At 37.3% G+C, this 23522-nt stretch overlaps 1 protein-coding gene across 7 annotated transcripts in view; it reads right to left on the bottom strand.

Annotated features, from left to right (window-relative positions):
* The window catches only part of ptk2ab (protein tyrosine kinase 2ab), a 101898-nt gene that overhangs the window by 22035 nt on the left and 56341 nt on the right, over positions 1-23522 (bottom strand). For 4 of the 7 annotated variants that reach the window (XM_051718580.1, XM_051718583.1, XM_051718585.1 and 1 more), the window contains 17 exons: positions 23132-23272; positions 22786-22863; positions 22582-22680; positions 22343-22460; positions 20954-20993; positions 20101-20159; positions 16493-16507; positions 15610-15666; positions 13495-13515; positions 12877-12974; positions 12526-12610; positions 10813-10913; positions 9158-9273; positions 8853-8953; positions 7440-7529; positions 6807-7011; positions 1253-1364 (listed from right to left, as the gene is read on the bottom strand). In XM_051718580.1, the coding sequence (XP_051574540.1) occupies positions 1253-1364; positions 6807-7011; positions 7440-7529; positions 8853-8953; positions 9158-9273; positions 10813-10913; positions 12526-12610; positions 12877-12974; positions 13495-13515; positions 15610-15666; positions 16493-16507; positions 20101-20159; positions 20954-20993; positions 22343-22460; positions 22582-22680; positions 22786-22863; positions 23132-23272 (1536 nt within the window). The remainder of the gene's footprint in view (positions 1-1252; positions 1365-6806; positions 7012-7439; positions 7530-8852; positions 8954-9157; positions 9274-10812; positions 10914-12525; positions 12611-12876; positions 12975-13494; positions 13516-15609; positions 15667-16492; positions 16508-20100; positions 20160-20953; positions 20994-22342; positions 22461-22581; positions 22681-22785; positions 22864-23131; positions 23273-23522) is intronic. The other 3 variants (XM_051718581.1, XM_051718579.1, XM_051718582.1) reach the window with 3 other exon arrangements.

Genomic DNA, 23522 nt, shown 5'->3' with positions numbered 1-23522 from the left:
CAAATGGAGACCCTGGGGTGCTCGAACTTTGTACGAAAAATCAGCCAGGCCAATCAATCTCCATATTGTGAGTAGCACAGGACATTGAATGGTTTAAAACATTGTCAAAAAGCACCCAAAGCACCAAACGAAGATCTTAATTAGATCAACTTAAGCAGACTAATGTTTTCAACTACTAAGATTTACACTTAAAAGTCATTGGACTACATTTGTATTAATTTATCTATCAATGATTGATTTTTTTTCCTTTTTATTCTCCATGTGATAAATGTAAATCTGCTTTTTTACAAATCAAAAGATTTCATAAATCAACTCTATACATGCTTGCTTCATGAATTGCTGCACTACGGCCCATTAAAAGTTTAAGAGAAATATAGGAAGGTCATAATATGTCTAAACATCAATTGTTTCCACAGCCTGCTCAGACAAATGAAAAGAATAGTGAATATTATGTTTTACAGAGGACCATGTGGAAGAGACATTTCTGTATGTGGGAAGCAAAAGTAACCATAACAAATGAGACAACAGAATGGTGCAGTATCCAAGACACAGTGATGGTACATAAAAGACAAAAGATGTAACTTGGCATAGGAGAACTGGATTACAGACAAAGATAATATCCAGAAAAGTGCTGGCTAACTATAGACATAAAATAATAGTCAGTCAGTTCAATAAATCAATCATTGTAGGAGATATATTTATACTTAGATGGTCAGAGAAAATGTTCTGGTTTAAAAAAAAAAAAAAAAAGAATCTTGACCTAGAGAAATATGATACACACACTCCTCTTGTTAAACGCTTAGTTTGTTGGTAACTGTTTTGCTCTATAAATGTGCAAACAATATTGCAGCCACAGCACAATATAAAACACATAATTTTCAGACAATAGCTTCGGGAGATAAAGACTTTCTCTTGTTCTTCAAATGTTTTACTCTAACATTCAAATAAATCAGACTGAAACACCTGTTTTTTTTATTCAAACACACACACACACACACACACCCCTGAGTAGGTACCATATGCTAGGGTGACAACTGGTGGCACACTGTTAACCTTTTTAGATCAAGTCAAGCTGTCATAAATGTAAAAATGTAAGAACCGCGAGAGACAATGCAATTAATAAAAACAGATATGCATTCTTAGATACATAATTTACACTGTATAGACAAATATCCCCTTCATTAATACAGCTTAAGCCATAATTATCAGCAAGTTTTAAAAAAATGTGGCCCATAGCAGAGCAGCTACTTACTTTGGGTGGTGCCTCATCTGAGCCTCCTGAGTCCCAGGACACAGGAACCTGTCTCCTCATCTCCATACGGCTGCGCTCTTCCTGTTGAGTCTTCTCCTCTGCAAGGATTGTACTGCACACACACACACCGGTGGAAAACTTTATCAAACAACAACATCATTTCCCAATAGACGAGTCTTATTTCCTGAACCAATTGTCTTGAGAGATCTAGAGCTGTAAATAAGCTGAGAGAAGTTTTGATCCTTGCTGTCTCCCCAATTTGGAATGCCCAATTCCCAATGCGCTCTAAGTCCTCATGGTGGCGTAGTGACTCGCCTCAATCCGGGTGGTGGAGGACGAATCTCAGTTGCCTCCGTGTCTGAGACCGTCAACCCGGCATCTTATCACGTGGCCATTGAGCGCATTACCGCAGTGACATAGCGCGTGTGGAGGCTTCACGCTATTCTCTGCGGCATCCACGCACAACTCAACACGCGCCCCACCGAGAGCGAACCACATTATAGCGACCACGAGGAGGTTACCCCATGTGACTCTACCCTCCCTAGCAACCGGGCCAATTTGGTTGCTTTGGAAACCTGGCTGGAGTCACTCAGCATGCCCTTGATTCGAACTGGAGACTCCAGTGGTGGTAGTAAGCATCTTTATTGTGGCAGATAAGTAATGAATAGACTTCACAGAAAGTGGATTTAGAAGTCAATATATTTTATGATTTATTTTTATATCATTAAACATAAGCCTACCACTGGTTTATAGTCCACAGTATTCCAATTTTTCAATTGAGTTGAAGTCAGTTTTAATGGCCGTTCACAACGCAGGATTCTTTCTTGTATTCCTTCTACACAATGTTTTACCATTACTGGTCTATGTACACATGCGTCCTACGGACATCTTTGGCCACTGCATGCCGTCTCGCTGTTTAATTTTCATGCCACAATTCTTGCTTCGACGTTAAGAAAACAACAGAATGAAATGTATTTAATTTTTGTTAATTCTTGGTTTAATTAATTGTACTAACTTGAAAGTTGACAGCCTAGTTTCCTTACTGTTCTCACAAGCTTGACTGCTGTGAGTAAAAAGAGATGTTATGCATTAATATAAAGACCTGCAAAGACTCTTCATGAATTGCATACTGCCGCAGGGTGCATTTAGTTTCAGGGTGCGGTCTGCACACAGCGGCCCCTAATACATAAAATCCAATACATCTTCAAACCTGGCCTTACTTGTCAACTAAAAACCTTTAAATGTTAGAATTGGCCCTTAAACTCATGATAGCCTTAACATTTTTGATATGTGAAGATCCTACCTGCAGTCAGAGTAGTTTTGCTCTTAGATGCGGATAGAGGGACGCAGTAGGTGCGAAAGCCTGGAGTGTGTAAGTTTTAGTGGTGAGAGAATGCAAGCTGCCTGACTAAGAGAGGGACTATTTCTGGAAACTCTATTATCCCTGACAGAGCCCATGAATGTGTGGATTGGAGAGAGAGGGACGCACACACACACACACACACACACACACACACACACACACACACACACACACACACACACACACAGGATGAACAGAAGGGACACCTGTTCTGATCAATCCAGACCTTCATTGCTGAGGCACACACTGAGCTTCTCCACAGTCAGCACATTAAACCCAGACCATCCAACACAACCATGATTTTTGCAGGGATCCCAGGCTCTCCCAGACAAAAATCTGAATTAATGTCAAAATATAACAAACTGACCAAAATGTGTCAAGTTTTGGCTTGACAGCATTTAATGATTAAAAATCTTTCTTGACAAAATATAGTAAAAATATTAATGAAACCAAAATGTGTCATGATAAATTTGGTCTTAACAGCTTTTATTTATATATATTTTTCTTAATGAATAATTGTAAAAATATGAATGACACCAGAATGTGTCATAATAAGTTTGGGCTTAACAGCTCTTTGAAAAATCAACAAGAAAAGACAAAGGTACTAGTAGTTTGGAAACCATACGTGTCAGGATAAGGTTGGGCATAACAGATCTTGATGTAAAAAAAAAAAAAATAAAAAATTACGTTTGGATTTAACAGCTGTTCAAAATCCTAAAAAAACATAATATATCACAGAAATAATGTTAAAAGGTTAACCGCTCTTCATGATTAAAAATGTTTTTGTTAATAAAAAAATTTAAAAAAATTTAAAAACATAATATCATAGAAATAACGTAAAAAGGTTAACAAAACCGAAATTTGTCATAAGACTGGGCTTAACAGCTGTTAACCTTCCTTAAAAAAAAAAAATATATATAATTATATATATATATATATATATATATATATATATATATATATATATATATATATATTGTGACACTATAGACATCACAGAGGGCAAGCTGAAAATTCAATGTCTAAACCATCACAAATACTTAATTTATGAACAATATAATTTCCCTAATTTGTATCAAACACACAGACTGTCTGAGGGGTAAATAATTCATCTGTCACTTGGTAATATGGCTAATATGAATACAATATTTCACAACTAGTGTTGTTTTCCCACATATTAGTCTCCAAAATCACTCTTGTATAAAATTCAAAATTGCCAATTTTTTTATGTCATGTTATTAATTTTGAAATATTGTTAGGTCTATGCAGTTCCTGGTAATGGTAACAAATTTCACTTTATTTTTCACAAAATTTCACCATTTTGTTACTTTTATACAATAAACAATTCTGGTACTTTGGTTACACTGGACATCAAGTAGTCACCAATATAATGTCCAATGTAAAATTGGGGTCCTAAAACAAAACCATTTGAGAACCACTGCCATAGAGAACCCTACAGCTATCAAATCCCTACTCCACAATAATGGACTTTATATTCACAAAACTGGAACTAAATACAGGTATATTCCGAATCAATAGAATCAAAGGATTTAAACTTCTAGAAGTTCAGTTCAGAAATACATTCTACTTGTACTGTCTTCATTTTAAAGGTAAAACTGAAACAAACTGGTACGTGTAAAGAAAATCATTGACAAATTCCTCAATTTGCTTGGTCTAGCAGACATTATTTTTGCCATTGTTTCTAAAGACTTCTGAGTATTAGACAGAGCCTGAGCATCTGTGTGTCAAACCCATGTGACTTCATTTAATTTCCTTATCTCAACCTCATCTGTTGTTCAATCTTCAGTGATGTAATAACATTAAGCTGCTCATAGGGAAAGTACAGAAACTGCATTCACCTTTTATTTAAAAAGAATTGCTTAAAAATCATAAAGAGGACATTCTTTTTAAACAAACCTCATCATTGTTGACCCTGAGAGCACACCATGAAGACCACAAATGTACTTCAACCACAATTCAAAGCTGAAGTATACAGCAAATACTTGTGGTTCTTTTTCAAACACAAAAGTTTATTAACTAAGCCTCTGCCCGTATTCATCCAGAAAATAAATGTGTAATCTTAAAATGCATTTTTGCAACCTCATTTCATTAAATTGGAAACACAGGATTCAGCATTACATATGAAATCATTTTTATTTCTTTTTTTATCAAAAAGAAACATGGATGTTTTTGCTGAAAGCAGACCAGATTCTTCAGATGATTAGGCAATCAGAGCAGTGAGGTGTTTTATTGCCTGTCACACAATACGGGTGGGGTTTTATCCTCCATTGGTGTTAGCAGGCTGACTGCTGGGCCTTGTGGATATTACGGGAACTGACTGCATGTGTGAACATGAACAGACATTTGGGAACTCTAAACTATTCTATCATGAAGGATGATTTCCAAACAGCTGCAGGGAGCCTTTTCTTCAGGCTCTGCCTGCATGTGTGCATGTCTGATGGGGTCAAAGACAGATAGGGAGATTAAGATTTGGGTATGTGAGAGAAAAATACAGAGAGTGTATACATTTTCTCACAGTTGCTATTTCAACTAAGAAATCAGAGCCAGACAGGAAGTGTCATAGACAGGTAGTGTGTGAGTCAAGGCTTAAAGAGATTAAACTTCCTCTAAAATGAACCTAAAACACCATTCTCAATGTTTACACTTACATCTACGTTCTTTGGAAAAATGCAATGGGCGAATTGCATTTGAAAGTGAGCATTGGTACTGCATTATATGTGCCTTCTGGAAGATCCTACATATACATCACTGCTATTGTTCTCACACCTTTTGACCGACAAATTTCCATGACTTTTTCAGCCATTCCAATTACTGGATTTTTAAACATTTTAGAGATTGCACTTGCAAAGAACAATTTCTAGCCAAGAAATATTTTCATAGCAGAGCATAGCCCTAACATGAAAAGTTGATGTTCATAGAAATTTACATTACTTTTTCAGATTTAAGTCATTTTGATGACTTTTCCAGACCTGGAAATCCCTATTTTAAAATTCCCTGATACTTTCCATGACCATGGGAAAACCCTGTACCTTATCTTAAATCGGAAATGGGGAATCATCATAAAAGGCTAAATGTATACACAACGTATATACACTTTGCTAACAGCGAGCCCTTGTGAAACAGCCTTTCGAGTTAAAAGTTCTGCATCTCTCTTAACCTGCAGAAGTTCTGCACTGATCAGACAAGCAACAAACCAACAGCAGAGTCTTCTAAAAACCCTAAAATAGACATCATTTATATGAGAGCATTACAGCGCTCTCTACTGTTATCAGGCAGATTCTTTTGCTGTTGTCATGAGTCTGTAAAACACTTCTAGACATGTAACACTATTCACAAAGACTAAAATGTATCAAACAAGGAGCTTAAAAATCAAAGACTTCTCTTATGTAGTGTTAACAGTGTAGAATCTATAGCTGGGTTTCCATCAAAATATTTCACATTTTTAATGCGCATTTCTGAAAATTTGACTAAAGAAAATGCGAAACATTATGCGTTTCCATGAACTGTAAATGCGCATTATCTTGAAGGAGCCCGCTTTTTGTCATGGAGCAGCTGTACGGCCTCTTTGCTTCGGGGAGAGCTGTATTTGTTGTAATAAAGCAATTGTACATTATGATATTAAATGCTGCCAGGAGACGTCGCAGAATAAATGCAATGGCTCACATAATGAGGGCTCAAATGCCTACTCCCATTCACCGACAGCCTCCATATCCCTGCAAGTGCCCGCGCTCGAAACGGTTCTGGTGGAATGTTAGGACCCACTTTAACAACGAGCTGTGGGTGAAGAACTTTCAACTAACCAGGGCTACGTTTGAAGAATTGTGTGCCATGGTCGGGCCTTTCGTTGAGCCAATCACGTCAAGCTCTCGCACACCTATACCATCCGACAAGCGCATTGTCATCGTGCTTTACAAATGGTCATGACACGTTCATGCAAATAAGCCGTTTCCATCACATTAATGTGCATTTTAACTAATGCGAAACTCTAGAAAATCCACCTCCTCCTAGTGCATTAAATTTTATGCTAATTTTGAGAGTTTATTTGTATATAAAGCGTTTCCATTCATGGATGGAAATGCAGCTTATGATAGCTTGTTGTGCGGTTTGTAAAAATGTCATTAAGCTCTCTTGCTCCCTAATACAGCAAAGCTTGGCAAGGTGTGGACTGACCTTAGCTGGCCTTTGAGCTCTGTGAATCGTGGTCGTTTGCTGGGGTCATACGCCCAGCATTTGGTCATCAGACTGTAGAGGGTCGGCGGGCAGTTGGGTGGCATAGCAAGACGCTCACCGTTCTCAATCCGTCCAATCACATCATTATTTTTCACGCCCTGAAATGGCTTTACTCCGTACATCAGGATCTCCCACATACACACACCTAAAAAACACAAACATGCACAGTTAGTCTATTCTTCCTCATACACACTCAAATATACATGAAGACAACTGCAAGTTTGGAATTTAGATGGATTCAACTTTAGCTCTAATTAAAGACAGCTATAAAACAAGAGGCGTCACACACTTGATCTACACTCTAAATAGTTACAGATGCATACTAATTACACTGCCACTCTAAACACAGGATGGAAACATTCAAACTTTAAGCCAAATGCACTCTCTACACACAGAAAAGACCTATGGTCTACTTTTTAAACAATTTAGAGGTCCCAAATGGATTACACGCATTATGTCAATGGAAACTTTTTTATTCTGAGAGGGGGATTCACAGTAGTAAATTTGTGCAATATTCACACACACGCACACACACACACACACACACACTCACTCTTTATCTCTCTTTCTTACCAAACATCCACACATCGCTGGCAGAGGTAAAACGTCTAAAGTTTATTGACTCTGGCGCCATCCATTTAATAGGTAGTTTTCCTTTAGAGGCTGCAAAGAGAGAAAGGAAAAAACAGAGAGGGAGAGAACGATATATAGAGAGAAAATGACAATGAGCGTGAATGATTGGAGCACTATGCATTCAGTTGGGAGTAACATATCATGTAAAAAAAACATGGATTGGACATGGATTGCAGAGACTTTAGTATTGTGCATGTGAGTTTACACATACTGTGGGGTCTAAAGATCACTAGTTAAAATGTTTCTATTTTGCATTTTTCTACTTAACTTTTTTTCCCAAAAATTTTATTTTCAGCATAATAGTTTGAGTGAAAAGTAGAAAAGAAAAATGAACATTAATTTCTTAGTATTTGGTACATCCCCACTTTTGCTTTAATGATAGCATGCACTCAAGCTGGCTCCACAAGTTTGTGCAAACCCTGATGATCCATGTTATCCCAGCATAATTTGAAAATGTTCCAAAGAGCATCTTGTTTTTCAATAGAAGCAATGAAACTGGACCTTTTGTACTGAGTTAACATGTCACAAATTTGCTTAGATTTGATTCGTAACCTAGAATTAGTACAGAATCTTAAAGGAACAGTTCACCCAACAAAATGACAATTCTCTCATCATTAACTCTTCCTCATGTCATCTCAAACTCATATGACTATCCTTCTTCCACGGAACACAAACAAAGATATTTTAATGGAGATATGATGTCTGTTTGTTTATACAATGCAAGTGAATTGTGACCAAATTGACAAACTCCAATAAGGGCACAAAGGCAGCAGTAAAGTTAATCCATAAAACTCCAGTGATTTAATGAATGTCTTGTGAAGTGATCCAATAAAAATGTAACTCCTTTTTCACTGTACATCTTGTCATTGAAGTTTCAAGGCACAATCATGATTTCAAGCTTGATTGGATCACTTCAGAAGATATGGATTAACCCACTGAAGTCATATGGATTACCTTTATGCTGCCTTTATTTTCTTTTTGGAGCTTGAAAATTTTATCACAATTCACTTGCATTTTATGGACAAACAGACATCATGTCTCCATTAAAATATCTTTCTTTGTGTTCTGCGGGAGACAGAAAGTCAAAAAAGTTTGAGATGACATGAGGGTGAGTAAATGATGAGAGAATTTTCATTTTTAGGTGAACTATTCCTTTAAATATGTCAATCATTTTATGTTGTAATGTTTTATGGTAAAAAATACATTTTCCCTGATAAATTGATTTTCAAAGTGGTCCAAGACTTTTGAAACACACTGAATGTAGCACTGAAATTGAAAGTTTAATGATTCACAAATCCTTAAACAAGTCTATGTGGGGCACTGAGATCTGTGCTGAAGGAAACGTCTTCAAACCTTTATAATAAGAGCTGTCCTCCATGTATCTAGACAAACCAAAGTCTCCCAGCTTTACACAGTCCACTGAAGACACCAGAACATTCCGGGCAGCAATGTCCCTGAAAGAGAGAGAAGTTATGTTAAACAGCTGAGTCTTTCAGCCTAATATCCACACAATCAGTATAATAATTACGCACAAAAATGTGCTACTGCATCAAGATGCTGTGTGGAGAAACACTGAACAGGAAGTGTGCAGTGTTTGAAATAAAATCAGTCTTTGTGAATGCCTGTAAACCTGTGGGCTTGCAATGGTGGACACTTACCTGTGCACAAAGCGTTTGCTCTCCAGGTATGCAAGGGCTGTGCTGAGCTGGTAAGAAAACAGGATGAGTGACGCTAAATCCAGATTGTACTTCCTAATCTGTAGAAAGGATCGCAACTGAAAAAGAAGAGAAAAACTCAGACTTCCATAACTGTATCAGGTTTATGCAAATTCACAGCTCTGATTAAACTGAATTTGTCAGAAATCACGAGTCCAGAAAGTGTAAAACCAGCACTGAGCACTAGAGGGCGCTGGTGTATAGGTTATTCACAGGAAGCCTCCCTAGACACGAGTTTCTATGACATTGCAAGAAAGACATTTTTTCTTCCTCCCATATGTCAAAAGGTAGTTCACCCAAAAAATGAAAATTCACTCACCCTCATGTCATCCCAAATGTGTATGACTTTCTTTCTTCTGCAGAACACAAAGATTTTTAGAAAAATATTTCAGCTCTGTTGGTCCTTACAATGCAAGTGAATGGTAGCCAGAACTTTGAAGCTCCAAAAAGCATATAAAGACAGCATAAAAGTAATCCATAAGTTAAAAACTTATGGTTAAATCCATATATTCAGAAGCAAAATTATAGGTGTGGGTGAGAAACAGAACAATTTAAGTCCTTTTTTACTATAAATCTCTACTTTCACTTTCAGAATGTTAAGGATTTGAAAGTGAAAGTGGAGATTTATAGTAAAAAAGGACTTAAATATTGATCTGTCTCTCACCCACACTTATCATATTGCTTCTGAAGACATAGACTTAACCACTGGAGTCTTATAAATTCCTTTTATGCTGCCTTTATGTAATTGTTGAAGCTCCAAAGGTCTGGTCACCATTCACTTACATTGTATGGACCAATTGATATATTCTTATAAAAACCTTTGTGTTCTGCAGAAGAAAGGAAGCCATACACATCCAGGATGGCATGAGGGTGAGTAAATGAGAGAATTTTCACTGTTTGTTGTATTTTCTTCTGACAGCAGCACACAGTCTTATGAAACAACAGCTTGAAAGAGTTCCACCTAACTTTATTTGTACACTTGGACACTTCAGTAATATCACAAAAGATTGCAAGTATGATATTACTTTCATACAAAAGTTGATGAACAAGACATAAATATAGAGAAACTTACATAATATATACAATGTACAGTACATACTGATAAAGGGCATGTACATACTGATAAAATGTATAGCTTTAATGCACTACATGTTGCTTTGGATAAAAGCATCTGCCAAATGTATTCATGTAAATAATACAGGGCTCCTGTAGAAACTCAACCAGACCTATCTTTTGCTACATGGCTGGTAACAGTTTTACACCAGAAAGTCCTATACACACATTCATGCACACAGTGTGTCAGTCGGATTGAATGATCTGAGCACTATGACAAACTGCCTCTGCCAGCAATCATTTTTACTGCACCTTAATGGGCGGTTTATGAGACAAGCAGTCATGATGGATTCCTCCAGTCTTAAGCTGGATCTCATCGCTGTGAATAATGTGAGTTTAATGCGTTTAATGTCAGGTCACATTCTCTTTGATTAGTTTGAGCTTATGTTATCTCTGCAGTGCTGATTTAGAATGCTCAACCCCCCTGTCAAACTACAGCACATCACCCACAGTGCCTGTCTTGCGATAAGCAGAAAAAGGCCCACCTCTCCCAGTGTGCACAGCTCCATGATAATCCATACAGGTTTTTCTGTAATAACGCCAATCAGCTTTACGATATGTGGATGATCAAACTGTCGCATGGTCACTATGGGAACACACACATACAAAATGCCATCATTGCAAATATTAGTCCAACATCACAGTTATGACATCGTCCTCCCAGAATACACAAAGGACCCTTCTCCTACACTGTATGTATTATTGTTATAAAAAGCATACACTTGAACACTTGAGCTGTTACATGCATAATGGAAGTATAATATAGTACTCACACAGCACTCTGGTATTTGGCTGGAAATTATCAGATGGCCCGAACAATACCGTCAGATTATAAACGTTTGGTGTAAATGGCCCCTGACTCATTTGTTCACACATGTCTGTGAGTGAGAGCGTGTGCGCGAAACAAGTTCGGTAGGCCTGTTTATTTTTTCATTAATTACAAACACGAACCTGACCCAAACCCGAAGACCTACTTGAAAAACTGACTCGAACCCGGCCCGATACCTGTCTGGTTCTCAGGTTCTGTTGGGTCCCGGACAGGTTGCAGGTTAATTTTATTTAAAATAATGGTTTGTTCCAATTTGCAAAGGTGGGAAAATGTTTATTTTAAGCCAGCCACCACTAAGGGGACAGACAAAATGGACAAGTGTTTGGAGCACAAGGACAAGGTTGCTAGCGCTGCTTGAGCGCAATTTACTCCAGCCTCCATTGTTGAGGGAGGGGAGTTGATATTGCTTTAGTACCTAAAACATCTTTTTGGAATGCCATTCCTTCTGCTTCGGGGTGTGATTCTCTTCGCAAATTTGTACACAGTGGTCAATAATTAGGGGGAAGTCCACCCCCTTTTTTCAGGTTTTATGAGTCTGGTATAATATTATTATGTGCCTTTTTGCTTCAATCAAGGCATCGTTATATACCATAAAGTGAATCTAGACCAGAGAAAAGAATTAAAACATACAGTTTTATTAGACGGCTCTCTAGAAAACTTCTGATTGGCCAATTGTGGTCGTATTTGGAGTAATGACTGTTAAGCTGTTCATTTGACTGTCTCCTATCTCCTACTACACTGTGCTAGTTTCATGTCTCTTGTATCACTATGCAGTCCCTTCTCACATAAAATAATTATTTATAAAATAATTATATTTATTTATATATTAAAGTCATGTTATATATTAATAAATAATTATCTGTAAAGAATAAATAATACCTGGGGTAGAAACATCATTGCCAGTTTGTTAGCATTTGACCTTTCCCCTCACACTCTTGCACACGCACACACAAAACAAATACTGGACACAGAAATCACCAAATCTAATCTAGAAGCTAATACACACACATTAGTGAAAGCACCACCAGTTTGGCTTTACAGAAGAAACTACTGAGATAAGTCAACAGCTGTGCTTTTCCAAACTCCATATCCTGAAAATGTTTGGAATTGTGGCATCACCAACTAACCAAAACACATTCCTCTCAAATGCAATGATGGAACGTTGGACATGTTGTAGAGAACATGCAGCAGAGTAACATTATCAAAGTTTAACTGACTGAAATGTACATTTCACCAAGCTTTTAATGAGGGAAAAAAACAGAAAGGAAGAAGTAATACTCTGCCAGTAAACAGAGATGTTCTAGTAATCCTGCATGAAAAGAGTGCAGCCTGACTAAGCGCTGCTGTGTATCACTGATTTGGCACTCACAGGCTTCCTGGAGGAATTTCTCTCGAACGCTGTCCGATGTGCAGTTCTTACACGTCTTTATTGCCACAGAAAGAGCTGGGTTCTCCTAGTGTAAAAAAGCCTCAATTACCAGGTTTAACTTAGCCTTTAGTTTAATAAAAACTTTATTTTTCAGATGCAAAGTTATTTGAATATTCAGCATGTCACAAGGCGTTAGTCATACTGTAACTGCAAAAATCAAACACTAATACTTGAGTGTGCTGTCGCATTCTTAGAAAACAAAATTGCTTTGTATCATTCACTGATCATACATTTACATTTGAGGTCCTATTATATTCATATGTAGTGCTGAGCATGGTCTATGGTAAATACCGGACATATGTAAAGCCCTTGGTGGACGTCTCCAAACTGGCCCTCTCCTATACAGCGGCCCAGCTCAATTCTGTCTCTCTGGATCTCATAGTCCCTGGCTGAAAGACAAAGACAAAGTGGACCAACAGTCAATACACTAGTAAAATTCATTTATCACGGAGCACTTTTCAACATGTAATCAGAAAAAAGAAAACATCATGCAATTCTTCAGTCCATATGTATCTGTGCCTTTCTGTTTAATACAGAATCCATCCCATAATTGCCATACCAATCCTGACAATCAATCAAAAACTGAATTCACAACTCAACTGAAGTTCATTAGCTCAGAAATGCATATCAATAATCATTGAACAAGCCTCTGAAGTGCTATATGTAAAAGGGTCACAGCTAATTTGGAGCACCTTATGTAAAACTTGAAGGTGTCAGCTATAGCGATGCATTTATGAGTGCAAACAAAAAAAGATTTCTGTTCGATAGTCAATAAAACAATAAAGATATAAAGATTCAACCACATAAAACACAGACAGGCAAAGCAAAAGCACACAAACACACAGGCTCCACAGTTACCCAGGAAGTTTTTAACATAAGGAGGGAAGGGAAAAAAACAGCTGGTTTTACCTTCATCTAGTCCATAATATTCTGTTGTGCCAATGACAAGAGAAAACAAAATGGCAAATATAATACTGGATAACATTAAGGTCAACATTAATGGACAGTTAGTTTAGTTCCATTTATAATGGAGATTTGAATGAATAAATTTGTGTTGACACAAACCAAATGCGAAGTCCTCTTATCAAGGTCAGATGATTTTCACACATGCTACTTTCACAGTTGCAACAACATGACTTTAGAAAGCAATACTGGCTGTAGAGTTACATTTAGTAGGTAAATAAAAAATCCATAGTTGCAATGAAATGAGTACTACAGAGGTAAACAACTGCTTGATTTGTTAAATGCATATAAAATGTAATAAAAATTTAATATTTCATTTATTTTAAATCTACTGTAAATTAATGTAAAATGTAATTGTGGAGGTGGGGGTGTGGTGGAGCGCCGGCTTGTGAACGGAGAGCGAGATCGGGAGATGAGAACGGTAAGGATCATCACCTGTCAATGATTGTCTCTAGCAGCTGTTTGTCATTGCAGTGAGTTGGAGATAGATTAAAGTGCGAGCCAGATGCCAGTGAGTGAAGAGAGAGCTACCCACACAGACGAAGAGACTGTGTTGAATTTTTGCCGCTGAAAAACGTGGTTTTGAGTTGAAACATTTAAATACATTTTGAGTTGGATTCGCCATCTCCCACTTCCTCCTTTCACCTCTTTGTGAAAGTGTTACAGTAATAAATTCTAAAACTGATTTGCTAAAATTAATTTACCTTCAATAACATGGAATTTCAGGTTAAAAACGTTTTATCAGATAACATTTTTATTTTATTTTTTATTATTCCTATTAGTTGAAAAAAAGTGTATGTTCTCAGAAACACGCCGCAGCAATAATAACGCACATGCTCGATTGGGTAACGCATGTTTCAGTACAGTCCCTCCTCTCTCCAATAATTTACCACAGAGGTAAAAAGTTTACAAATAAAAAAAGCTAAAAGTTTGTTCCATTTGTAAAGTGAATGTTCAACGTTCATTACAATGTTTGCAGTACACCTCAGTCTGCACATGCCTTTCAAATGTATCCCATAGGCATATAAGCAGACTCCACTTGTGGAATTATTTTGATTATTATAAGTCAACTTCCTCAATTCAAGCCCACACTGAGCAAATGGCATTTGACTGAGACGTAAACGTACAGAAACGAAAAGAGATGAGACTGAACGTCAGGTTATTCTACAGTTCAGTTTCAGACCTAAACAAACAGCTCAGCAGAAAGCGACATCGACTAAAGCCAGCTTAAAACGTCCCAAGAACTTCTGCACCTTTGACGCTAAACAGTGCATTTAAAAGTCAGGTAGATAATAGGAACTACATTGGAAAAACATGTAGAGGGATATATTGTGTTTATTATAGAGCACAGCAGTCACTCCACTTGCCTAAAATAGAAGAACCAGTGTATGTTGTGTTTCACAGTAAAAGACATGATAGTGTGCCAGTCTACCCTCCCTCCAGGGCCATAGACTAGAAATCATTTGAGATAATACAGATAACATCCAATTTAAGAATGCATTCTTGCGTTCATAAACACAAATAGTGCAACAGAATGGAGCAGAATGCAGGGGTCTCAGAGTTATTAAAAAACACAAGGTTTGTTGAAGGATGCTCTAAAAAAACAGCGTGAGGCGCAATGTATCGCCCAGAGACGTCTTAATAAGGTCTTTCCCTGTCTGAAGTTTTTACCATCCAAACTGACTAACAAGTAAAGCACAGCATGCTAACTAAAGTGAAAAAATAAAAAATAAAATGTACCAAAAAAAATAGAGATAAACTAATTGACTAATCAGTTATTGGGCGACTAGTCAGCCACCGTGACACATCCCTAATCTGTTTCAAGTTCATCAGGCTTCCATTGCAATATTCACACACAGCATACAACCCCAGATTTCATGACTAGGCACCATAAATCAAAATCTACAAAGCATAAAACTGATCTCATTTTAGTTGTTTATTTTAGTTTTAGAGTGAAAATAAATTCTAATCTAACCATCAACCTTCTCACCAAAACCCTAAAAAGTCCTTCAACAGAGCACCATAATACTGGTCTAAGATCAGCATGAGACAGATACTCACTGGAAGGCATGGTGTATGTGTCCTCTTCGTCTATGATCTCTGCATAGTCATCTGTTTCTGAAAAGGGAAAACCAGTGTTTCATGTAAGTCCAAATACACCAGGACCTTCTTAGATCCAGCTTAAAAAAAACATTCCAAAACCAGCAACCTTCTCACACACATATATCTTCTCAGCTCTGGTAAAACATACACACATGCTTTTGGCAGTGACGCACACCTTCTCTTTCCTGTAAACACGACAGTGCTAAGTTTAAAAGTGTTTCAGGGTCTATGTGTTCTGCTCAAGCCATTTGTTGGTGTCCAGGCGCTTGCGTTGGCTTAGATCACATCCACACAGCTGTGATATCTGCAAGTGTGCTTAAAGAGAGAGTACATCTGACTGAGAGGGGGAACTTTTTTCCAAAGCATTGGTGTCTTTGGGAAAAACAGATCAAGTCATGGGTAACTCGGCAGCTATTGTATCTATTCTGTCTGGTTTGAAGGAAAAAGCTGTAAATCATCTCTGCGCTGTATTGCTGAGGCATTAGGTGGAAGTCAACAGATTTTGACAGCTTGTATTGACTGCCACAGAATTCTCAAGAGTTGAGTACCGTTAGCAGAAATTTTCCCCTTACAGTGAAAGGATGGGTGTTTTCAACAGATAACTTTGCCAGCATAGAAGGTGCTGACTAGTATTACCAGATCAAAACAACATCATATTCCATCGTAAACTGTAGCTGCAGGAGGTCACATATACACCCGGGCATTTCATTTTTCTTGAGTTCACAGGAGCTTCTAGAAGGAAAATGTCAGCTCACTTTGACATAAACCAATGTGCTCCATAGCAAATGTTTGGCAGTTTGACCGAACTCAGTAGAAATGAGGTATTAAAATTGAACTTTACCATCACCAATATCATCTGTGGATCCAGACAGCATGCAAATTATTAAAGAAAGAGAGAGAGAGAGAGAGAGAGAGGGAAGCATTAGATTAATTTCTTTATCAAAACAGATGAAAGTCAGTGCTAATGGGGAGAGGTATGCAGCAGGAAAGAAGATTTTATGGCTGTTTCACAATGCAATAAAATAAAGCCCCAAACCATTATAAGCACCAGAAAGAAGAACTTGAAAAATGCCCTCTCATTCTTTAAATTAAATTGAATAATCATGCACAAGCTCTCTCAGTGATACACACACACACACACACACTACAGTAAATTTCCATAGAGCTGAGGGACTGTTCAGACAGAATGTGTTCATTGTGTTTTAAAAAAAGCCAGACACAACACAACAAATAGAACAGAATGTAGGTGTTTTGAGATGTGATTTTAAAAGTTTAAGTTCTTTTAAAGGAATATTCCAGGTTCAGTATACAATTGAAATCAGAAGTTTACATATGCCTATAACTAAATACATTTAAACTCAGTTTTTTTTTTTTTACAATTACTGACATTTAATCTTAGAAAATTTCCCTGTCATTAGGTCAGTTAGGATCACTATTTTAAGAATATGAAATGTCAGAATAATAGCTGAGAGAATGATTTATTTCAGCTTTTCTTTCTTTCATCACATTCCCAGTGGGTCAGAAGTTTACATACACTTTGTTAGTATTTGGTAGCATTGCCTTTAAACTGTTTAACTTGGGTCAAATGTTTTGGGTAGTCTTCCACAAGCTTCTCATAATATGTTGCTGGAATTTTGGCCCATTCCTCCAGACAGAACTGGTGTAACCGAGTCAGGTTTGTAGGCCTCCTTGCTTGCACACGTTTTTTCAGTTCTGCGCACAAATTTTTTATGCTTATGTCTTGAGATTTTGCTTTAATATATACACATAATTTTCCTTCCTCATGATGCCATCTATTTTGTGAAGTGCACCAGTCCCTCCTGCAGCAAAGCACCCCCACATCATGATGCTGCCACCCCCGTGCTTCAAGGTTGGGATGTTGTTCTTCGGCTTGCAAGCCTCACCCTTTTTCCACCAAAAATAACAATAGTCATTATGGCCAAACAGTTACATTTTTATTTCTTCAGACCAGAGGACATTTCTCCAAAAAGTAAGAACTTTGTCCCCATGTGCACTTGCAAACTGTAAGTCTGGCTTTTTTAAGGCAGTTTTGGAGCAGTGGCTTCTTCCTTGTTGAACAGACTTTCAGGTTATGTCGATATAGGACTCGATTTACTGTGGATATAGATACTTGTCTACCTGTTTCCTCCAGCATTTTCACAAGGACCTTTGCTGTTGTTCTAGGATTGATTTGCACTTTTCGCACCAAAATACGTTCATCTCTAGGAGACAGAATGCGTCTCTTTCCTGAGTGGTATAGTAGATGCGTGGTCCCATGGTGTTTATACTTGCGTACTATTGTTTGTACAGATGAACATGGTACCTTCAGGCATTTGGAAATTGCTCCTAAGGACGAACCAGACTTGTGGAGATCCACAATTGTTTTTCTGAGGTCTTGGCTGATTTCTTTTGATTTTCCCATGTCAAGCAATTAGGCACTGAGTTTGAAGGTAGGCCTTAAAATACAAACACAGGTCCACCTCCAACTGACTCCAAGTAGCCAATTATCCAATCAGAAGCTAACTGCCTAAAGGCTTGACATAATTTTCTGGAATTTTCCAAGCTGCTTAAAGGCACAGTTAACTTAGTGTATGTAAACGTCTGACCCACTGGAATTGTGATATAGTCAATTTAAAGTGAAACACTCTGTCTGTAAACAATTGTTGGAAAAATTACTCATGTCATGCACAAAGTAGATGTACTAAACGACTTGCCAAAACTATAGTTTGCTAATATGAAATCTGTGGAGTGATTAAAATAAGAGTTTGAATGACTTCAACCTAAGTGTATGTAAACTTCTGACTTCAACTGTAAGTTAAGCTCAATCGACAGCATTTGTGGCATAATATTGATTACCAAAAAAAATTATTTTGGCTTGCCCCTCCTTTTCTTTTAAAAAACACAAAAATCTGGGTTACAGTGAGGCACTTACAATGGAAGTAAATTGGGGCAATTTTTTGGAAGTTAAAATACACACTTTTTCAAAAGTATAGCCACAAGACAAACAATATGCGTGGTAACATGATTTTAGTGTGATAAAATCAATTACTAACCTCTTCTGTGTAAAGTTATTGCCAATTTTACAACTTCATTGCCATGATGATGCAATGTCAACAAAACCTAAAACTACTGTAAAAATGATGATTTAAACAACTCTACACCACTCAAATAATGAGCTTTAATAGAAGAATTAATGTAAGTGTTTTTTATCAAATTAAAGATTCACATTTCTGCCTTTAGGCACTCCAAAAATTGGCCCCATTCACTTCCATTGTATGTGCCTCACTGTAAACCAACTTTTTATTTATTTTTTTTAAGGAGGGATGAGTCTAAATTTATTTTTGTGATAATCAATATTATGCCACAAATGCTGTCGATTGAACTTAACTTGTATTGAACCCGGAATATTCCTTTAACTTGACATGACGTCTTAAAACATGGTGCTTCTGCGCAAGATACTGAAAAAACAGCAAGACGCGATGCAACAGTCAAAGATGTCCTTCCAACACAGACAGAAAAATGGGTTCTGTGTGAATGGCCCTTTAGAGTCGAATTGTTGGAGGGTTTGGTGAAGTTTTGGTACTCATTGTTTGGATCCAAAAGTATAATATGAAATCTGACCTATGGGGTATGTGGGGTAGAACTAAATTCTGGTTCTGACCAAGCAATAAAACCAAGTGTGAAAACAAACTGCTCAGAATTACTGAGATATCAACAGACTTTACAGAATACATCAGGGAAATAAAGGTTCAGTTTCTCTGAATGGAATTAGTTATGGAGTAAATGACACCATAAGTGGCCTTTCTTAAACGATAAATACCAAGTCCGTGACAAGGGTTAAAATGCCTGGATAAATGACTTTAAAAGATCTGTGAATAAAGAAACCACTGCACAAAGATGTAATTTTTATCAGTATCTGCGTTCCCTGGGAATCAATCCCATGACCTTGGCATTACACTACCATTTGAGCTACAATAACAAGTGGGTTTTTAAAGGGATAGTTCACCCAAAATTTAAATTCTGTGATTATTTACTCACAAAAGACTATGACTTAATGTCTTCTGTGGAACATAAAATAATATGTTAGACAGAATGTTAGGAACAGACAGCCTCAGTCACCTTTCACCATCACAGTATAGAAAAAAGATGCAATCAAAATGAATGGTGACCGAAGCAAACATCGTGCTTAACATTTCCTTTTGTGTAAAATAAGAGTGTCTAACAGATTTGGAACAACATGAGGGTGAGTAAAAGATTAAAAAAAAAAATTTTATGGGGTGAACAATTCCTTTAAGCACATGAACACCAATGCAGAAGATCACAAAATCAATAATCATGACCGTATCTCACCCAGTAACAGATTCTAAAAAAGCTAAATTAATCATCAATAATATCACAGCTCAGGATGTCAGATGACAAGATTGTGCTCTTGAACGAGTGCAGTCTTACCTGAAACAGAGATGGCTTTAGCTCGAACTCCTTGTAACCGTTTCTCATGGTTTGCTGATCTGTGTGACAGAGGTTGAAGAAGATGAATAGTGTACATTTTCATTTAAACTTTATCAGAATGTGACCTTCTCCACCTCAGACAGAATACACTGATCCATGCTGAGCCCACTGAGCTGGGTTTACCCATTAATGTGTGCAGGGGGGATGACATAACAGATGGGCACTAACGCGGTCATTTTTAATGGGAGATGTGCTGAGGGTCAGATTAGTTTAGAGGCACACTGAGAGATTCCACATGTCTGAGCCAAAGAGGCCAAGGGAGCATGGAAAGGGTGTTAAAGAGGAACCAAGCTGCCCTGTTGGAAAACTATCAAAAACTGTGAAGATAAATCAGTAATGACAGAGGAAATGATAATTTAAGATGGTATTTTTCTTTATTAAGTCTGAGACTACATTTAAAATCTAGGATTTAAAATCGAATTTAAACTTTGAAATAAAGTTAAAACCAAGAAAGGCTATGATGTAAAATCAGTAAGAAATATTTAAGAGTGCACTATTTCTAGGACAGATTTCTACAAACGGTCAGATTTCGGTGCTTTCATTGAAGCACACAAGATGCTCTCTGGAACAATCTCTAATCATGCTGGGATAACATGGACCATCAAGTTTTGCACAGACATGTAAAGTCCATGCCAGCTCAAGAGCATACTACAATTAAAGCAAAATTTGGATACAATTTTCAATGAAAACATCTGTATTAGAAAATGCAAAGTAGAAGCATTTTCACTAGTGGTCTCAGACTTCTGGACCCCACTGTATTTTCAAAACAACATCCTTAGATTTTGTGACTTACTTTGGAGCCTTTGGGATTGATGGAAGAGCTCTCTCTCCTTCTGTTAACACACAAAAATTAATAAAATGTGTATTGTGAAATAAAAGCAAAGACCTACAACAAACCTGAGTAAAGATATAACATGTCATTTTAAAGTGAAAGATGATAACATAGTTTTAACTCAAGGTGCGTTCACACTGAAAGCAATTTGCACCAACAAAGTCAATCACTTGCAATGAGAGTTGGCGATTTGCAGTGATATGAGCAACAGCGACCGTTGGCAATGTAACAAAACCGGGCATTGCCAATAGAAGAGCAGACAAGATCTGCATCCTAATACAGTTACATACTAAAGTCGAGTAGAAACGTATACTAGCGTCCAACAGAACAGCAACTTGGCAACCTCCAGTGCTTTGATCGCTGTCATTGAGAACGTACCTTAAAGGAACAGTTTACCTTTTTCAAATTGCATCTTCATTCAGTAAGCCTCATGTCCTGCCTATCCCCTATGACTATCTTTCAGAACGTAATCATATAGTGCACTTTTATTTTGCCTTCATGGTATTTTTTGTCATTTTGTAGCTTAACCCAAGTTCACTTTCACTGTCATTATATGGAAAACAGTGGCCATAATATTCTCCAAAAATTCACATTTTGTATTCCACAGAAAGTCATACAGGTTTGGAATGACATGAGGATTTAAGAATTAATCTGAGATTGTGTGAATTTGCATTTACATTTTTTGTGACTGTGCAGCCTGCTCTCATGAAATTTATGTGAACATTGCAAAACTGAAATTGCGTGCTTCATTACATGTTTGGCTGCAGATTTAAAGTGAAATGTCCAGCAGGGGGGTGCCAAAATAGAGCGAAATTAGGTCGTAATCAGACAAGGTTTTTAAGGTGAATTTTAGATGGTGGTTTTAACAAATAAAACGTACCTCCCTAAAACAAAACTTTACCCTAAACCTAACCAATAGTGGCTGGAAAGATAAAGAAGAGTTTAACAAAACAGACATCCTTACCTTTAACCAACACCTAACCCTAACCAATAGTGTTTTAAACTACAAATTTGAAATAATAAAAAAAGAAAACACACATTAACTGAAGTATCCACGTCATTTTGTGTCACTTCTTTGACAGTTTCACTTATGTGTGTCTTTGGCTGGACTCGAACCGCGGCCGTCGAGCCCAAAGTTTTTATCCGTTTTTATAAAATCAAAATCAGCTATTGTACTTGTGATTTGTATGACAATGATTAAACCACACATATGTTGTAGCGCCTCTCATGTTCATTTCACCAGGAAACTGCAGCGAAATGTAGAAAGCGGCACGTACAAGTCAGTTTGCAAAAACGTATATAGAGTAACGTTCATTCTATGAGACCAGGTTGGACTGTGTGTGGTCTCACCTTTCTGTACACGGATGATAAACGATGAGGAATTTCCGCTCACAAGTCTGCAGTAACCGTCGATTAGATCAGCCATGTTCTCAGCTGTGTTCAGAGTTGTAGTTGTTACTGTCAGAGGCTGAGAAATGCACAAGCACAAACAAGGTCTCAAACTATGCTGGGCATATCCATGTTGGCAAAAGACAACAATGAACACAACAAAATCTAAACATAGCATGTGTATACAGTATGTGTGTTACCTCGGGTGCTCCAGCCACATCTAACTGTAGCATTCCCTTCTTCTCTCGCTCCTCAAACTGGATATTCTGCACCTGTGTGAAGTTGGCCAGGTGTGTTGGCTGCCCAGATAGAGACAGAGTGACATTAGATAAAATGTCCAATAGTTTATCAATCCAATCCTCCTTTAATCAATCAATTCATTCATGGCATTAGACAGAACTTACGTTTGAGCCTTTGTCAGTCAAGTAACTGATTCCCTCCTCTGGTCCGATGGCCAACTCCACTGCAATAACCCAGCTTGACTATCAAACACAACAAAGGACAGTCGTTTAAATTTACATTTACCTCACAAATCTGATAAATACACAGTAGCAGCTCATATGGCTATGAACGAACAATCATCTTTTGGCCAACAGACAGCACTGCAGACCGGTTATAAAACTAAACCATCACCATTAAGGCAGAGCTAATAAATCAGATGAGGTACTACATGTAAATAACTGGTAATTAATTCAATTCATTAGCATAAATTACATCCAGAATAAAAAGCCACATCTAAACTCAACTTACCCCAAGAGCACATTTAAAACACTCCTTATCAAATCTGTATATGGGCCATAGGATCTCAAAGAACTTCAGAATGCACTGTTCATCATTCAGATTGGCAAATTGTTTAAACGTCTGCTGGATCAATTTCCGCAAGGATTTAGCCTGATAAAAATAAAACACATCATGACCTGTCCATTAAAAACAATTACTCAATAAAATCAGTTATTTCTTTAAAGGACTATTAGACAATCCATTAAAGGTGAAGTGCTCCTAGTAGCACAAAAATTACACACTTCACTTTTGAGTGTTAGACAAAACTATCATTATTTCAACAAGGACACTGACAGAAGACATCCGATCTTGTTGTCCAGAATATTGTTTAAACCTTAAAGGGACAGTTCACCCAAAAATT

This window comes from Myxocyprinus asiaticus, chromosome 15, assembly GCF_019703515.2.
Source record: "Myxocyprinus asiaticus isolate MX2 ecotype Aquarium Trade chromosome 15, UBuf_Myxa_2, whole genome shotgun sequence".
Classification (NCBI taxonomy): Eukaryota; Metazoa; Chordata; class Actinopteri; order Cypriniformes; family Catostomidae; genus Myxocyprinus; species Myxocyprinus asiaticus.
This window is presented reverse-complemented; position numbering and strand designations above follow the sequence as displayed.